At 40.8% G+C, this 17909-nt stretch overlaps 2 protein-coding genes across 3 annotated transcripts; one reads left to right on the top strand and one right to left on the bottom strand.

The window, feature by feature from the left end:
• Positions 1 to 759: 759 nt before the first annotated feature.
• Positions 760 to 11209, bottom strand: YIPF4 (Yip1 domain family member 4). Of its 2 annotated transcripts, XM_079970855.1 has the most exons (6): positions 10927 to 11203; positions 9535 to 9697; positions 8250 to 8421; positions 6177 to 6254; positions 5570 to 5683; positions 760 to 4015 (listed from the first exon to the last, which is right to left on the bottom strand). In XM_079970855.1, exons 1-6 carry the CDS (start codon positions 11033 to 11035, stop codon positions 3878 to 3880), a joined length of 774 nt encoding a protein of 257 aa, XP_079826981.1. In that variant the 5' UTR covers positions 11036 to 11203; the 3' UTR covers positions 760 to 3877. The 2 variants fall into 2 exon arrangements, with proteins under 2 accessions (XP_079826981.1, XP_079826982.1); XM_079970856.1 differs by lacking the exon at positions 5570 to 5683 and having other exon boundaries at positions 10927 to 11209.
• Positions 11210 to 11355: 146 nt separating this feature from the next.
• Positions 11356 to 17717, top strand: NLRC4 (NLR family CARD domain containing 4; the record flags this gene model as incomplete). Its single annotated transcript, XM_079971292.1, is given in 8 exon segments — positions 11356 to 11455; positions 13015 to 13139; positions 13551 to 14081; positions 14085 to 14142; positions 14145 to 14266; positions 14272 to 14486; positions 14488 to 14553; positions 17561 to 17717. Coding segments are annotated over 8 exon segments (1374 nt in total).
• Positions 17718 to 17909: the final 192 nt, after the last annotated feature.

Here is a 17909-nt window from a genome sequence, read left to right on the forward strand (position 1 = left end):
CAGTTGCTTGTGAATTTGTATTTAGCTGATACTACCAATTATTAGGGATGCAGGTGGCGCTGTGGGTAAAACCTCAGTGCCTAGGACTTGCCGATCGCATGGTCGGCAGTTCGAATCCTCGCGGCGGGGTGAGCTCCCGTCTTTCGGTCCCAGCTCCTGCCCACCTAGCAGTTCGAAAGCACCCCTAAGTGCAAGTAGATAAATAGGTACCGCTTTATAGCGGGAAGGTAAACGGTGTTTTCGTGTGCTGCGCTGGTGCTGGCTCGCCAGAGCAGCTTCGTCACGCTGGCCATGTGACCCCGGAAGTGTCTCCGGACAGCGCTGGCCCCCGGCCTCTTAAGTGAGATGGGCGCACAACCCTAGAGTCGGACACGACTGGCCCATATGGGCAGGGGTACCTTTACCTTTACCTTTTACCAATTATTATGAACTTTAGCAATGTATGCTTTCAAAGACCAAAAGGCAATAATCAGATTTTTATCAAACTCCAGTCACGGATAAATACCCACGTCCATCGGCAGTGAAAAGACGTTCATGGCAGAACTGTTTCGAGGTGATGTCAAACAGAAATGTTACGTGTTTTCAGGTATAACAAAAGCTTGTGTTATCCATAGTCTTATAAAAATAATTTTCTTTTTAGAAATGCACAAGTTTAAACAGGGTAGGTATGGAGATCTTGGAGGACTGAATTGGGAAGACAGGAGCAGGGGGAAAATGCTGTTGCTGGGAGGTATAATGAGTACAAATAAGCTTCATACATATTGTGCAAACAAGTTTAATTCCAAATTTTATAAAATACATTTACGGTATTTACATATATGCCTAGCCTAAAAATAGTAATCAAATGTAACGAAAAAGGTTCATTTGTTATAAACTGTTAGAACCATTAAATAACCCAACCATTTCTTTGCATAGCATATGCAGGGGTGAATTATATTTTGAAACATTATGCAATTCTGCTCATGTGTATATAAACTGGTGTTAAATCCAAATACACACTATAAATATACACTTTAATTCAAACTGAGCGCAGTATTCAATGTTAGCCATACCTAGAATAGACCCATTGAAATTGATGGATATTACTAACTTAGTTGGATATCACTCTACATCTTCTAGGGTACAAGTTTAAGAACGCAGCAGCAACAGCTTTAAGGAGCTAGATATTATACCAAGTCTATGTTACTGTTCTTACACGAGTTCAAAAAGACTGGGCTATTGCATTTTATTTTTCCCCGTTAGTCAAGAATGTCTGTTCTGTACTGTATATTCCCTGTACTGTAAACTAGAAAAATGAACTTCAGTCCTTGGGCTCCACTATTAGTAATTAAAATGGTTATTAAAAGTTGCTGTGCTAGTATTTACATTTTAAACAGCAGCAGTATTTTCTGTACTTCCATTTGTATATACGGTTCTCATAAAAAACGCCAATTGATTGTCGCTAGGCCATTTAATCACACATGGTTCTAAAAAGACCACAGGATTACTGAGGTGAGCATATGCTAATTGGAACTATTAGCATATACTTTCAGAAAATTTATAATTAGATGTATCACTTATACATGGGTCATTCTAAGATTCTTACATAAATATCTTCATGGAATGCACCTATGAAGCTTTCATAAAAGCCTTCCCATGTTCTTGGCTCTGCTGATGGGGTGAGTTGCAAGAGCAACTTGAGCAAATTGGAACATAGACAATTCTAATACAGGAAGTGACTCTACTAAAGTTATGATCTACTGAAATTAGGTAATATTTTAGATTAAGGGCTAAAGCTTTAGAACATCTCAATAAAGTACTCATTATAGAATACATTCTTGACACAATTAACACAGTACATACAAACTAGGAATTAACCCAGGAGTTATCTTTTCAGTAATAATTTGGGCCTAGTTGAATAATGAACACAGCCTACAGGCAAAGTGATTCATACAATAGTGGCTTGCTTCACATGGTTTGCCTAACGAAGAGGTTAACCACAAATTTTCCTAAAGCTGATCAAACTATGGATTGTTTCTCCAAGTGATTCATTTTCCAGCTGTTCTTGGCCTTGTGCCTTTGCAGTTTGCTGAGCATCTGGGGTGAAGTGGGCAAACAAACCAAAGTTAACTACGCCAATCCATGTTTAAAAGAAAGCAAAGTTTGTAAGCCAACAAAGAGCCATTAAAAGCCATTGTTAAGCTGCTAGACACAATTCACACATAACACACTGTCATGGTTCAATAAGCCATGGTTTAGTGCAAGATTCAGACTAGAAACTTGCTATCATAAAAAGCACTGCTCAGTTGTTTAATTTGTTTAAATTCGATTTAAACAGAAAAAATACTTTAAGAGTTACTTAAACTGAACCCAGTTTAAAGAACTTTTAGGCTGATCGGCTGCTAAATTAGTCTCCTTTTTTGTTATTTTTCTAACCTAGAAAACAATTTGGTAATATACTAGCAGTTTTGCAAGGTTCATTTTTTAATCCCAATTGTCAAGGGCTCTGATCCAGCTCATTTCTTTTAAAAAGGGGGAGAAAACACTGGGCAATGTCCAACCAAGTAACTCAGAGCAGACCTATTGAAACCAATGGATTCAATATCCACTGATTTCAATCGGGCTACTCCAAGTATGAGTAACAAGCGACATTGCCTACTAGCACATGACTGCTTACCTAAGAATGTGGGTGGGGATGTGCATCCAAAGCTGAATCTGATTCAAAGGCATACATGTGCTAAAAGCATCCCTATTCAGATGTGCATCTGAATAGTGCCTGGGGTTCCCAATCCAGCAGGTGATACACATAATTAGTCTGCTTATGGGCATAGAGCTCCATAGGTGGCATGGACCAAGGGTGTACTTTGGAAATGCTAAATCATATTAAGTAAGTCCTTGTAGTTAAGACTATAATTTCAAGTTTTCTTGGTGGGGAAAAGTTAATCTTGGGCCAATATTAAACAGCCATTTCCATAATATTCTTAAGCCAAGTCAAAATTATCCTGGTCATCAAAACACAAGTTTAATTCTGTTGCTAATCAAAGTCTAACTGCTGCCATTCTTCATCAGGTATCATCTCATATTAAGGAGTGCCATTTTACCATAAAAAGTAGTACATTACCCCACATTGAACAGTAATAGGTCAAAACAGCAAAACAAGGTATTATAAAAGCAAGTACAGTTTTGGAGAAGCATTGTTTATTCCATTATAAGATTTGGTTCAGAACTGTAAGATTTCTTTAAACCTTTCTCCCCATTTATCACCACTATCATAAAGATTTCCAAATCAACACTGTAAAAATGTTCTATGGCATACATACAATTTTATAAAAAAACAGTGATTAATTCAAACATTTGGATGCTCAAATTGTTATGCCCCTGCTTCAACAAGGAAATAACCTAAACCTACATACGGATGCACTTTTAAGAGTCAGAATTTGTAATGGCCAAATCAAGAGTGTGCAAGGCACCACATTAAGGGTCATGTCTTGGTTACAGGCTAGTCTGAACAATCGGGACTGATTCATAAATATATCTACAGAATATGCTGTATTGAAAGTAAGAAATGAACTATTAACAGTAATCAGAATTCCATTTCAATTTAATGGTCCTTGTGCATTTGGCACAAGTAACAAACTGTTATGCTGAAATTTCAGGCTATAAACACAATGTTCTTACTTTGTTCAATAAAAATCTAATAAGTCTTCAACCTAAAACTCTGTTATAAATCTCTAACGTAACTAAAACTGCTTAAATAATATACACTGATATAGTTGGATTACCACTAAAACCTTGACAGCCAGATATAACACAGTCATTTGTATTTTCAATCAGGCAACATTTCATCAGTCCTCATGGCAAGCTAAGACATTGTTCCTGTCCAAAGCCAACACTGCAGTCACACTCCAGTATATAAGGACAAAAAATAGATGTACAATAAGAAGATGGGGTAGATTAGGAGGGGCTTCTTGGTCTTAAATTCTTCTCCAACTAATAACGAAGCAGCACTGTATGCAGCCCAAAATACTCCAAAAAGCTGAGAAAAACAAGAAAATGAAATGTTAACATAGCATGAAACCCCCTCAAACTCCCCCAGAAGCAATATTTATATCTTGAACAAGCAGAACCAGTTGTGACCAAGCACAGGACTTAAAAATCAAGGCCTATTGAAAATCAGTGGAGCCAAGAAACTATTCACAAAGGCATTCCAAGTTGTTGTTTTTCTTGTTGCCTTTTAGTGACTGAAATGACAGATCAGTTCACATGGGTGCTTCAGCCAGCTGTCCCATTCAATTAAGAAAGCAGCATTAGAAAATCTGTGAGCTTCCACAGCTAATGTGAAAGTTGCAGTTGTCATGTGATCTTCTACACCAGATGAAATAATTGCTCACTGGAATGGTGCCATCCTGTGGATGGAAGCAATATTGTAAATTAAGTTCCTCTAATATTTAAATTTTTGAATATCGTCTTTCCACATTACAGTGGTACCTCGGGTTAAGTACTTAATTCGTTCTGGAGGTCTGTTCTTAACCTGAAACTGTTCTTAATCTGAAGCACCACTTTTGCTAATCGGGCCTCCTGCTGCCGCTGCACCACCGGAGCCGGATTTCTGTTCTCATCCTGAAGCAAAGTTCTTAACCTGAAGCACTATTTCTGGGTTAGCGGAGTGTGTAACCTGAAGCATATGTAACCTGAAGTGTATGTAACCCGAGGTACCACTGTACTGTACTGTACTGTACTGTACTGTACTGTACTGTACTGTACTGAAGGCAGTTTACAAGCCACATAAATGGCAAAATATGCAAGACAAATCACAGTGTTTTTGAATTGCTATAGGGCAGACATATTCAACCGGTCGACCGCAATTGTCAGGTAGATCCCCTGGTGTTCCTTATTGATCGCGGGATCCTTATTGACCAAGGAATTAAAAAAACTGCAGAATGAATGTCTTCGCCCCCCCCCCCCGCTCCCTCCCTCTGTTCCTCTGTAGCGTCAAGTGGATGGTGTTTGGCGTTTTATGTTGGCAATGGGGAATACAAAGATTTAGCGGTGTGTGTGTTTGTTAGCGGAGGAGTTTGAGGTGAGAGATTTATGTCATTCCCCCCTAAAGAAGCTCAACAATTCTGGTCAATCCTCCCCCCAAAAAGTTCAACAACTCTGGTCTCCCCCCAAAAAGCTCAACATCTCTGGTCAATCCTCAATGTCAATGGCTAGATAACTGCCAGTTGTTTTATACTGGGAGTAGATTGCAGTCTCTTAGGAGTTGAACAGGCATGCTATAGGGTAACAGACCAACAAAATTCAGAATCCATTTTGCATATACTATTATAAGGTAACAAAATATGAACAGAACAAAACCTGAACTCCAATACTCATGAGCAGCTTATATATAAAACTTAAGCACCCTAATCTGTTGCTAATCTGCCATAAAGGATTTCAAACAATGCTTTACTGATATGGACTAGCTGAGTAGTCATGGTTTTCTACTTACAAGTAAAGAAAATATTTATTGCTTATAAACAGTAGAAAAATGAACTGGCATATTTTTCAGTCAGCTTTGCCATTCTGCCAAACAAAATAGTGAACTTACTTTTATTAGAGTAGAAACAACATCAAATGATCCAACCACCAGAAGTACAGGTGCTATTACAATAAGAGGAAGTAAAGAATATCCAATCACGCCGAGAACTTGGCCATATGCAACCTGCAAATTTGAAATAAATAAAGTTACCAACTTCCTTCCAATAATTTATCAGCTTCAACAAGAGATTCAGATGACTGCTCAGCTTGTCTAGAGATGGAGAACCTCTGGCCCTCCAGGTGTTGCTTTTGTTCCCAACATTTTCTCCATCCTTAATCAAGGGCCTTTTCTGACCTATCACATTATCTGCACCGTTATTCCACCTCATAAATCTTCAATCCATCCCTTTTGCCACCCTGTATGCTTTGGCCTTATCAGCCAAAAGTCAGTTCTAAGCCCCCAGTGGAAAGAATCAAATCCCTTCTCTATTCTGCATTCTAGGTTGCTGTATTAATGTTAAAATGGAAATAATAGTGACCAAATACTATTTTTAAAGGAGTCTCAGATGAGAAATTATTAAGCGATGTAACACTGAAAACGCAAATGGTTAGAACCAATTTTGAGGTAATTCATGTTTGACGTTCAGTGACCAAGTCCACTATCACAAGGTTCTTACCTCGCCTCCGAGAACCCTGGCCAACAGGAATATTGTCAGGGATCCAAATATCCAAATAGTTATAATCCATGATACCACCTTAAGAAATGTTTAAAAGAGTCATGTTAATACTCTATCTTCTTTCATCAAGAACAACTAATTTTGAAAGAACACAGCTCAGCTAACTTCTTTAAGTTATTAGAAGGTGTCCCCCGCTTTTGCAACCATTGAAGGAAGAAGGCTTACCACTGTGGCATCAGGGGTTCCTGATTTTTCTTATGGGTTAAAAGCTGCAGCTAAACATAAGAACCCCACTGGATCAGACCCAGCTCACATCTCATCTAGCATCCTGTTCTCACAGTGGCCAACCAGATGTCTAGGGGAAGCCTATATGTCATACATGACCACAACAGAACTCTCCCCACTCATGTTCCTCAGCAGCTGGTATTTGGAAGAATGCCACCTCTGATACTGGATGTTGGATACAGCCATCATGACTAATGGTCATGGATAGCCTTTTCCTCCGTGAGTTTGTCTAGTCCACTTTTAAAGTATCACTGCAATTTGTGGTTGTGAATTCCATAGTTTAACTATGCATTGTGTGGAGAAGTACCGTATTTTTCGTACTATAAGACATACTTTTCCCCCTCCAAAAATTAAGGGGAAATGTGTGTGCGTCTTATGGAGCGAGTGCAGGCTCCTTGGCTTCAGCGATAGCAACGCGAAGCCTCCAAAGCGCAGAGGGAGCGCTCCCTCCGCGTTGCTTTCGCTGAAGCCCAGAGAGCAAGAGGGGTCGGTGCTCTCCAGGCTTCAGGGATAGCCGCCTGAAGCCTCCGGAGCACAGCTGGAACTCCCGGTGCGCTCTGAAGGCTGCAGGTTCCTTTCGCTGAAGCCTGGAGAGGTGCTGCACAGCTTTCCCTCTCTGCGCAGCGCCCCTTCAGCCAGGCAGGAGGAGAAATGGAAAGGGCTCCGTTTCTCCTGCTGCTTTGCTGAAGGGGCGCTGAGTAGAGAGGGAGAGAATTTTTTTTTCTTATTCTCCCCCTCTAAAACAAGGTGCGTCCTATGGTCGGGTGCATCCTATAGAGCGAAAAATACGGTATTTCCTGAAGCTTCCAACATTCAGCTTCATTGGGTGGCCCTGGTTTCTACTTATCAAGAGAGACAAATTTATCTCTCTGCTCTTCTTCCAATCCTATACACAATTTATACACCTTTATCATGCCCTCCCTTTTATGTCTTTTTCAAAATTAGAAAGTGTTATATGTTATAAGCTTTCCTTGGGTGGTGCTGGTACTCCAGAGCTATGTAGCAACAGAAACATAAGAGTTACAGTTGCTGTTTCTTCCTTCCTTCCTTCCTTCCTTCCTCCCTAGAGTGCCTCTGAAAACACACTGATGTAATTCTCAGCAGCACTGTGTGAAGGAAGGATGGCAATAGTCATCAGAGCTCTACTGCAATTCCTGGTAGAGTTTTTAAATGACAAATAAAGAGAAGCCCCACCTTTGTGCACTGGAATAATTGCACCCAAAATGGGGGTGGTGAATAAGGGTTGCACATTTCTTTTCTGACTTAGTGTGTTCAAAAGATCACTTAATTCTTCAGTCTGGAATATTGCATTCACATCTGACTCTATCTGTTGGCTAGAATTCTGAGTGTTCAGGAGTTTTTGCCCTCAATGATGTCCCTATGGTTGCATGCACAGGACTGCATGGCTAGATAAAGAACCACTAGGGGAAGGAGAGCAAGGGAGGAATAGCATTCCAACATTCTTTTCCAGAACAATTTACCTCTGGTTATATGTCAAGTTGTACAAAACATACTGTGGCACAATGGGTCAGTGTGTCTGGCTGTTAACCTGAAGATTGGTGGTTCAAGCCCACCCAGGAACGCCTGTGGGCAGAATTCCTGCATTGCAGGGAGCTAAACTAGAGAACGCTCAGGATTCCTATCAATTCTAGAATTCTATGTTTATAAGAACTGTGCATTTCTTTCAGATCATGACACAAGAAAAATGCTTTTCAATGGACATTTGCCTAAGACCATGTGATATCTCAGCTACCTTTATTGTTATTTAAGATAAAGGCCTTTACACACCTTGAATTGTCCATATAATGAGATCATTGAGAAGAACAGGACAACTGCTAGAGGGCCCCAGAAGTCAGGATTATCTCTTACTACTTGTCTGTTAAATCCAAGAGAAGGCATCGGCATCAAGACACATCGGATTTTGTAGTATATGTCCTTTAGATCAATGTCTAGCTCCTCCCTAAAGTTATATAAAAAATAGAACTTTCAAAATATGCTTCTGAAATTATTTAAGCACCAGAAAACAAAGTAGCTCAAAGATTTATAGAATATTCATACACGTTCATGTAAACTATTGTGAATATATGTTTTGGTTTAGGTTTATTAAGATGTTGTATTATAACTGTATTATGTTTTGCATTTAATTATATATACAATGAATATTTTTATATATTTGCATTCTAGTCAGCTTCTGAAATGAAAACATATAAATCACAACATGCAAAGTAAAAAGAAATTGCTCTCTGCCCATGTCAACCTCAGCTATCACTGAACAAATGGAAGCAATGCCACTTTTCTGTAACAGCAAGACGAATAGTAACAAGGCTTATCCTACGTTCCTGACAGCCTGATTTGCCCCATAGTTATTACTTTCTAATACATTTTTAGTCTGCCCTTTATCATTACCAATCTCAGGATAAGAACCTATTGATTCCTTACTCTGCTCTTAGCCCTCAGGAAAGAAGACTGCAGCAGGAAACCTAAGGAGGAAAGGCAACAAACAAACAGCCCACAACCATAGTGCTAACAAAAACAGAGTTGCTTTCATTAAGACAGAGGCAAAAGTGTAAAATTTTTGTTAGATTTAACAAGCCACCTTCAGCTACATTTTGAAGTTGGCTTCTTTGAAATTAAGGCAGATTAGAGTTAGGCACAGTTTCCTCCTCACAGAACATGGCAAATCATAGTTATGGAAAAGCAAGAACTTCTGAAGTCCTTTTCCCAGCCAAGAAGAAGAGGATAGGGGAGTGCAGAAGCCCAAGATTCATTGCTGTTTGTTCCTGCTCATGCATGTCACGTTAAACTACATTTTAGTGTAATGGGAGAATGTGTCCACTACGAACAGTGATGAATTGCCTGGAATTCTAACCTTTACTTATAATGCTAAAAAATATCTCTTGCATGAGACACAAATAATCTGTGTCTACACTTTATTCAAGGGTCTGTAGTTAATGAAGAGTTAATGATTTTCCTATTGCATCCTTGTTCACCATTCACACACAATACTGACCTAAAGCAAGTAACCACTTGTAATACAAAATAAAACTAAGACTCTCAGAGTACTCTTACTTACAAAAGAGGTTTATTATCTTCAGGATCATCATCTTCTACTTCCAAAAGCCAACCATATCCTCTCTGCCTCAGGAATGTAGTTGCAGTAGATTCTTTGATAAATTCCCCATTTCCTCCACCAAGGTTGAGCTTCACATCTGCAGAGGCTATCGAACCACTCAGATCTTGACAGGGAAAATGACACATTTATGAGAAAACTACCAAAAATACAGTTTCCTTATTACAAAATAGGTGGTTATGCATGAGTTTCAATACATATATTCCACAAAAGTGGAATATACCAAAATTATAGAAAAGATTATTATAAGAGATCATTGAATTATCCAGGATCTAACATTTTGTCTCTGCTCCCACCAGCCCAACAAAGTGGAACATTGGCTGACACACTGCATATTGGTTTTTTTCTGCTGGTCTTAAGGACCCCTGTCAGGATTGTACTGCATACTGTGCCACAATAATCCCAATCAACAAAGGAGGTTGATGTGGGCAGCTAAATCAGATACGAATCATAGTGCTATCTGGGCACCAAAGAATTTGGCAGACCACTGTCTAAATAGCACAGTGGTTCTTGAAAATACAGAAGTTGGCCTTCTCAAAAAAGGATGTGTGAAATGCGCTGCAATATAGTCGTCCACGCACACCTAATCAATTTCTCCCCAGCACAAAACTGGTCGTTCCCAAAGCACAAGTTTCCAATCCCTACTCATGGCAGGATTTGCCCCCTCCAGACAATCCTGTGTGCAGGGTGAGGCTACCAAAAGCAGGTAAAAGGAAGAAGCCTCGAAGATGTGGGTGGCCTGTCAATCTCACATACCTATTTTAAAAACAAAAAAAATTCCTTCCAGTAGCACCTTAAAGACCAACTAAGTTAGTTCTTGGTATGAGCTTTCGTGTGCATGCACACTTCTTCAGATACTGTGTGTATCTGAAGAAGTGTGCATGCACACGAAAGCTCATACCAAGAACTAACTTAGTTGGTCTTTAAGGTGCTACTGGAAGGAATTTTTTTTGTTTTGACTATGGCAGACCAACACGGCTACCTATCTGTAACTATACCTATTTTATTTAGCCCTCCATTCATTTGCCATTCAAAAGCTTGCATGCACCACCACCAGAAAGCTCCCTCGCCATCTGCATCTGCTTCTTTTTTTAAGCGGGTCAAACACGCCCCATCTGCACGCAGGTGCCTTTTGCCACGTAAACCCTGTGGCGGGGGCTATTTACACTGGATCACATTCCCACACCCAAACAGCAGAAAGAAGCCCGACGGCACCCGCTTATTCAGCCTGGCAGCCCCGGGTATGCGGCTGCCGCCCCTGACGCAGCTCTGGGAAGGGGCGCTGGAGGAAGGGGCGCCCTTTTTCTTCCCACTGCATGACCCCCCAATTCTTACCTTCGGCGTCGGCCGAAGAGACGAAAGTGAAGTCCCCGTTGTTGGGCGCGTAAAGGGGCGGCGGCGGCGGCGGGGGCCGTGGGGGCTGCTGGGGGCCCGGAGGCTGCATGGCCCCGCCCGCTTAAAGCCTCGAAAGCCGGGCCCGTCGAGCGAGCGACACCACCGGGAAGCCCGTCGGCAGCAACCCGGAGAGGCAGAGCCGAGCCAAAGCTACTGCTGCTGCTGCCACCGCAGCCTCCTCCGCCTCTTCCTGACTGAGGGACAAAACAACAGTGAGACCGCCCTTCCGAGTGGGCCTCAGTAAGGCCCTCTCCGATTGGCCGGGATGAAAAGTGCTTCCTCGTTGCCGTCGCCTCGCCCACCTCTGCGGCAAATCTCATTGGTGCGCGGGGCCATCGAGCCCGGTGATTGGCTGAATGGGAGCTCGCGATGAGGAAGGGGGAAATAGATTCGATGTGGACGATTGCGAAGAGGGAGGGGAGGATGCGAGTGCATCCGGCCACGGGAGGCCTAACTCCGCCTTCCTCGGGTAACTCGCGTGTCATTGGCCACTCCCACGCCTTGCATTGGAAATCGCCTGACGCCAAGTCAGAGCAGCCCAGCTAGCTCAGTGGGGTCTACGACGCACTGACTGGCAGCCGCTCTCCAGGGTTTGTGGGGGTTGTCCTACCTAGCCCTACCTGGATATGCCTAGGAATGAGCCTGAGGTTTTGTTGGAAGCCGCCCAGAGTGGCTGAGGAAGCCCAGCCAGATGGGCGGGGTATAAATAAATTATTATTTTTATTATTATTATTATTAGGTCTTCCTTCTGCATACAAAGCAGATCTTCTGCCACTGAGGTACAGCGGCTGGCTATGTTTTCTACCTTTGAGTATACTAGGTTCTCTTTCACACCTGGGCTGTATACATATTTCAGCCTTTGAAGCGTTGTACTCAGCAAAACATCATCACACATGTGGAAATGGGGGGACACCCACACACAGTGCACATCAGTGTGTCCACAATGGAGTAGCATATTGGTCCCCCCCCCAATTGGATTTTCCATAAACGGGGGAAATCCAGTTTGATTGTGGTGGGGAGAGTGCATGCTGCCACTTAGATAAGGACAGACGTGGAAAAACGTGCATACATGGGATGCATCCAAACCATTCCAAAATGATGTGTGTGCACACATCCTCTCTTTGCTCCCAACTGGGCGTTTATAGTGGGATTGGTGGTCATGCAAGCAAGTTATTTCCTGCATCTATACAATGTTGTTGGCATCAGCACTCCCCAACCTAATCGGAATTTAGCCCTTTATGAGGGAAATCCAGTGAGTAAAAATACCGTATTTTTTGCTCTATAAGACTCACTTTTTCCCTCCTAAAAAGTAAGGGGAAGTGTGTGTGCGTCTTATGGAGCGAATGCAGGCTGCGTAGCTATCCCAGAAGCCAGAACAACAAGAGGGATTGCGGCTTTCACTGCACAGCGATCCCTCTTGCTGTTCTGGCTTCTGAGATTCAGAATATTTTTTTCCTTGTTTTCCTCCTCCAAAAACTAGGTGCGTCTTGTGGTCTGGTGCGTCTTATAGAGCGAAAAATACGGCAACTTGCAAATTTGCAGTTTAGGGTGCAGCTACAATCCGGAAGCTCTCCCCGCCCCCCTACACAAACAACATGAGTTGTGCAAAGGTCTATTTTGGACTAAACCCTGTACACAGTGACTTGAGAATAAGCACATTTAATTCAGTGAGCCTTAATTCTGAATAGACACGCTTAGGATTGTATTGTATTTTATTCAAGTTGGCACCCTTGATTGGAGCTGAGAGTCCAGCAACATGGTTAGTTTATATAACATGGTTAGTTTATATTGTTGCAATTTAGCTATTTAGCTTTGATATTAGCTATCAAATAGCAAAGTTCATCACCACTGTATTAAGATGTTCCTGCAATTGTTTGTTTTCAGGTGCTTCTTGACAAATATCTCAAGAACACCTTGATTACTTGGCTCAGGATTTAGCTGACTTTTATAAGTGTCCATTATTTTAAAATTTTCACCTACTGCGTGAATAAATTGACATCATTTTAAATTTTACAACTACTTATACAGATACTTTGCTTTGGAGGCTAGGACAGCTGTCTTTAAATGCCCTTTTAGATGAAGTAGAAGATGGCTCATTAGGGCTGCCATACATCCAGAATTTCCCAGACATAGCTGGGATCCATCTGTCAAAAGTAGCATCTGGGTGGAATTTTCTAAAATCAGTTAAAATGTTTGGCGTATGGCAGCTCATCTCAGAAATATTGATATTTTGGCGAATTTTCTTTAAAAACCTCAGTTTTTTCTGGAGATTTTGCAAAACAAAAACTCAACAACTTTTTGAAATATGGCAACCTGTATAATAGAGGCAAAGGAAAAACAACTCTCCTCAAAAGGATTGCCTGGTTGTGGGCTAATGGAAACCAACCTTCGATGAGAAAATTCAAGCTTGTTTTCTTTATCAGTACTCAGGCAGGACTGTATGAAACTGTGTGTGAGCAACTTCTTACAGAACAATATGAGATGGGCAAACAGGAGTTTTCTGTTAGATGGATATGATGGATTCAAACCCCAGAGATGCACAGAAATATAATCACTGATTCAAGACATTTGTAAATTCAAAAACAGTCATTGTTACTACAAAGACTGAGTCAATTAGAAGTTTGAGGCTTTTGGGGTCACTGATTTATGAGACAGGTGATCTGGCTGAGGAAAGTGCAAAACAGCTAGTTAGAAATGTATTGAAAGGCCAGTTAGCAGAGGGCTTGTTGTCTCAACTGGATACAACAGATTCATTTTTTCAGAAATCAGGTCAAGAACCATATGAAGACCCCTTTGTTTGTAGTTATTGCTTGTGCCATCCAAGTGGGGAAAACTACTTTAAATCCACAAAACAAACCATTCTCTTCTCTACAATACATGATTTGCTGGCAGAGGAAAACAAGCACAGGAGCAGAGGGATTTGTGAAGACCATTTTCGCCTAAGCATAAACCCCTGTGGAGATTTAGCACTAGAGGGAGTATTTGACCACAGATTTGATTTTCAGCCTGAGGATTTCTCCAGTGTGAAAGAACAAGTCCTGCTAGCTATAGTCCTCATGAATAAATACACAGCTCAGAGACTAAAGCCGGTATCTTGAATTTTTCATAAGTCTTTCCAGGAATACACTTGGAGACTTTCCAAGTTATTAACATCCAATGGGATGAAGAGAAGGCCAGAGGGCATAGTTACCTTCTAAGAATGAATAGCATCTCAGATATTATTGTTACATACCGCAGTTTACTTATTTTTCTTTCTTTCTTTTTCTGTATACTTGTAGATTATAAGCTGAAGCCACCAAAAAAATTATCAGGCACCTATCAGCCATTCATCAGCAAGACAGTCTTTTTGGATTGCCATCTTCCCATGATCTGTCATCAGAAATAGAATCCATGAAAAAGGAAGGAAATTATCAAGTGGAAGAAGCGCTAGTTGCAGTTCTTGGAAACTCATTTGTGGAGTGTGCCATTAGCTTCCTCTATGAAAGTATCTCTGAAACAACTGAGAGAAGATTTCAAGGAATTTTTCCATGATAAAAAACTATGCATCAATACTCAGATCATTCCTACGTACATTTGTGGGGTGTGTGTGTTTTTTTAAATAACAATTTCTAATTGTGTGAGCATGCTGGAACTCATCAAATTAGATTTTTTTTGGCGGTTCCTCCTCTTGGGGAGATGTAGAAGGTAAGGAAAAAGGAATGTTCTGAAACTATTCCATTGAAAACAGTCATCCCTGAAAAGGCTATCTCCTCATTCTTCAACTGGGACTCAAAAATCAATTCTTTAGAAAGGAATTCAACAAATTAGGAAGAGGTGATGTCAAGTATCTGGAAAAAAAGCTGCTCTGCGTCACGTCAGGCTGAAGATCAGCAAAAGTCCTGGCCTCACAGGAAAGCTGAAGGAAGAAAAGGGTCAAATCTATGCTGGAAGTGCCACAAGGTAGAGGGAACCCTGATCCATATGTGGTGGTCGTGTAAATATGCTAAAGAATACTGGGAGATGATTTATACAGAATTTAAAAAGATCCTTAAGGTCACATTTCCCAAAAGACCTGGGGCATTTCTATTAGGGATAACAAGTGATTATATTCCAAAAGGGGCACTCAATCTCTTTTTATACACAACCGCCACAGCTAGAGTGGTATATGCAAAAAAATGGAAAGAAAAAGAGATACCCATGAAAGAAACTTGGCAGAATAAATTGATAGAATACACAGAATTAGATAATGATGAATACTATATGATGTATCTATAAGTTATAAAAATGCATAAACAAAATAATAAAAAAGGAAAGCTGAGGGAAGTTCTCAAAAGTTGTACAAACTTGCAAGACCTTATTGTGGAATCAACGCCTCTAACCACAGAAGATGAGCGACAGAGAGCAAAAATGGTGCCACAGATAAAAGATCCACAGAAAGAAAGCCTACATGGTATGTGGGCAATAATTTTGGTAAGCATGTACTTCATGGTTCAAATGCAGTGACTAGGCAGTTGGCAGGCAAAATATCCCTTCACATCACACTCAACAGATAAAACTATTTTTCCACCACAGGGCTGTCTTTCCATCTTCCCAGTTTTCTTACAACCTCTCTGAAGAACCTTCAGCCTGGGATGTTTTATTATTTATTTAATTTTCATCCAACTCTTCATTCAAAAAGTCTCCCAGGGTGGCTTACATGGGATCAGAAACTTTTTAAGATTATACAAAATAATAAGCTTGTAAAATATTTTCTGAAGTAAACTTTTCATGAAGACATCCCTGAGACAGCTCCAGCACCTGGACATGGCAGAGAATCTCATGACAAGCGATGGATGGCTGACCATCCTAGGGGTGCTATCAAATCTCAATTTCAGCTGACAGCAAGGCTTCCTGCCTTCCGCCCACTTAGTCTGGACAATGACCTGTGTGATAACTCAGCTAGATTATTTGCAAAAGATCAATTTGACTGGCTGGCAGTTCGATACTCATGATCTTGATGTACTTAGCACAGCAGAGTCACAGAAGTGAGGTGCAGGTAATACTTTCTTAAACAAGGCCAGTCCTGCACACATAGTTTTAACCATCTCTTGTCATATAAACCCCAAGACTGATGGAAGTGGTTTTCTAATTCAGCCTGAGCACTCTGGTTTTTTTTTTGTTTGTTTTAAATAAGGAACAGCAATTGCCTTTTAGTAAAATAACAAGGCATTTGAAATGCACACTATAACAAGGGACAGAAACATTTCCAGTATGAACTGTAAAAAAAAGTGCAACAATAAACAAAACACTAAATAGCCTCATCCTTATTTTATTGTACAGTACACCATATTGTATACTTGCATTATATGTTCAAATAATGAGAATTAGGTAGATTCGTATTTAAATGCAAACTGAATCAAATTGCTGTTCTATCCCAAATTATAACTCAGTGGTAGGGCATATGTTCTGTATGTAGAAGGTGCCAGGGTCAATCCTTGGCATATCCAGATAGGGCTGGCAAAGTTTAGTGCCTGAAACTCTGCAGAGTTGCTGACAATCAGTGTCAACAATAAGCTGAGGAAATAGCTCAGTTGGTTAGAGCGTGGTGCTCATAATGTTGAGGTCACAGGTTCAGTTCCTGTATGGGACGGCGGCATATTCCTGCATTGCGGGGGGTTGAACTACATGATCCTCAGGGTTCCTTCTAACTCTACAATTCTATGATTCTATAATGCAGGTAGGCCATTGGTCAGACTGGGTGGGAAATAGTCTCCTAAAGATAACAAAAAACTTTGGAGACTGTCAGACTCTTAATATCTGAAGTTCCACATTAATGTGGACTGCCGTGTGATCTTTGGATGAAGGGCGATGTACAAATTTAATAAAGTAAATAATAAAAATAAATGTTTGTGCAAAGTTGTAGAAAAATATATTGGGGCCAACTGTAAAACCAGCTGTAGGATAAGTTATAGTACTCATTACTAGGCTGATAAAATGTGAGCAAGTGGAACCAGGCCAGCCCCAAACATTTTGCTGCTTGAGGCAGATTAGCAAATGGTGCCTCATCCCCCCCATGTCAAGGTGCATTGTACACAAAACCAGCCTGGTTATTTGAATATTTGAAGCAGAAGATTCCACAAGGACCCCTTCTCTCCCTGGCTGTAAAAACAGAAAAGTAAATTAAATAACATAACCATTTGCTGCCCATTCATGATACCCAAAATTTGCTGCCTGAGGTGCCTCCTTCTCTGCCTAATAGTAGGGCTGGCTTTGGATGGAGACAACTTCATGGATAAAGCTTTCTGTAATGCCTTTAAGGCAATTGTGCATCTGTGATGTTGTGCTCAATGAAGTTCTACAGGAGCAAGTCATTTCAAAATTAGCTTCAGATAGCTTTCCGAGTTGAGTTTTGTTGAGATTTGGAGTCCCATCAGTTATAAAGTACTGGCTTTGCCTAGAGATAAGCAGCTTTAGGGTTCATTTTAGTTGGACTATTTCCCACAAGTGTAATAAAAGTGTTCTTAATGCTCCTTAGAGGCTTGTTAATAAGATTAGAAGAAGGATTGTAATATTTGTAGTAGATGACTATCCGATAAATGTCTAATCTCCTTTTTAGGAGAAAGAGGATTGTTAAAGAAACAGCCTTTTGGTATAAATCCCAAACTGTAGCAATTGTTAACTTTCAGCAGCTTATGAGCATTACCAGGCTGTTGCTAATTAAAATTCTTACACAGAAAAGTCATGTCACCCTGGCCTTGACCTGCCTCATATGATTGCAGCAGTTGCCCTGAATCAGTGGAGACTTGGAATGTGTTGATCACCTTCGTCACTTAATTTCTTGGGCGAGCAAATGCCACGCCACCGGAACATTAATTGTCTTCAAACTTTATAGCACGCAAATATAATCACTAAGTGACCTTGGACCAGTCACTGTCTCGCAGACTAACCTACCTCACAGGGTTGTT

Source organism: Podarcis cretensis (assembly GCF_951804945.1).
Source record: "Podarcis cretensis genome assembly, chromosome: 3".
Lineage (NCBI taxonomy): Eukaryota > Metazoa > Chordata > Lepidosauria > Squamata > Lacertidae > Podarcis > Podarcis cretensis.

Coding starts and splice junctions, on each gene's coding strand:
- YIPF4 (XM_079970855.1), bottom strand. CDS start 11,035: ATGCAGCCTCCGGGCCCCCAGCAGCCCCCACGGCCCCCGCCGCCGCCG. Junction 6,255..8,249: donor CATTATATGGACAATTCAAG/GTGTGTAAAGGC, acceptor ACATTTCTTAAG/GTGGTATCATGGATTATAAC. Junction 5,684..6,176: donor CCAGGGTTCTCGGAGGCGAG/GTAAGAACCTTG, acceptor TCAAATTTGCAG/GTTGCATATGGCCAAGTTCT.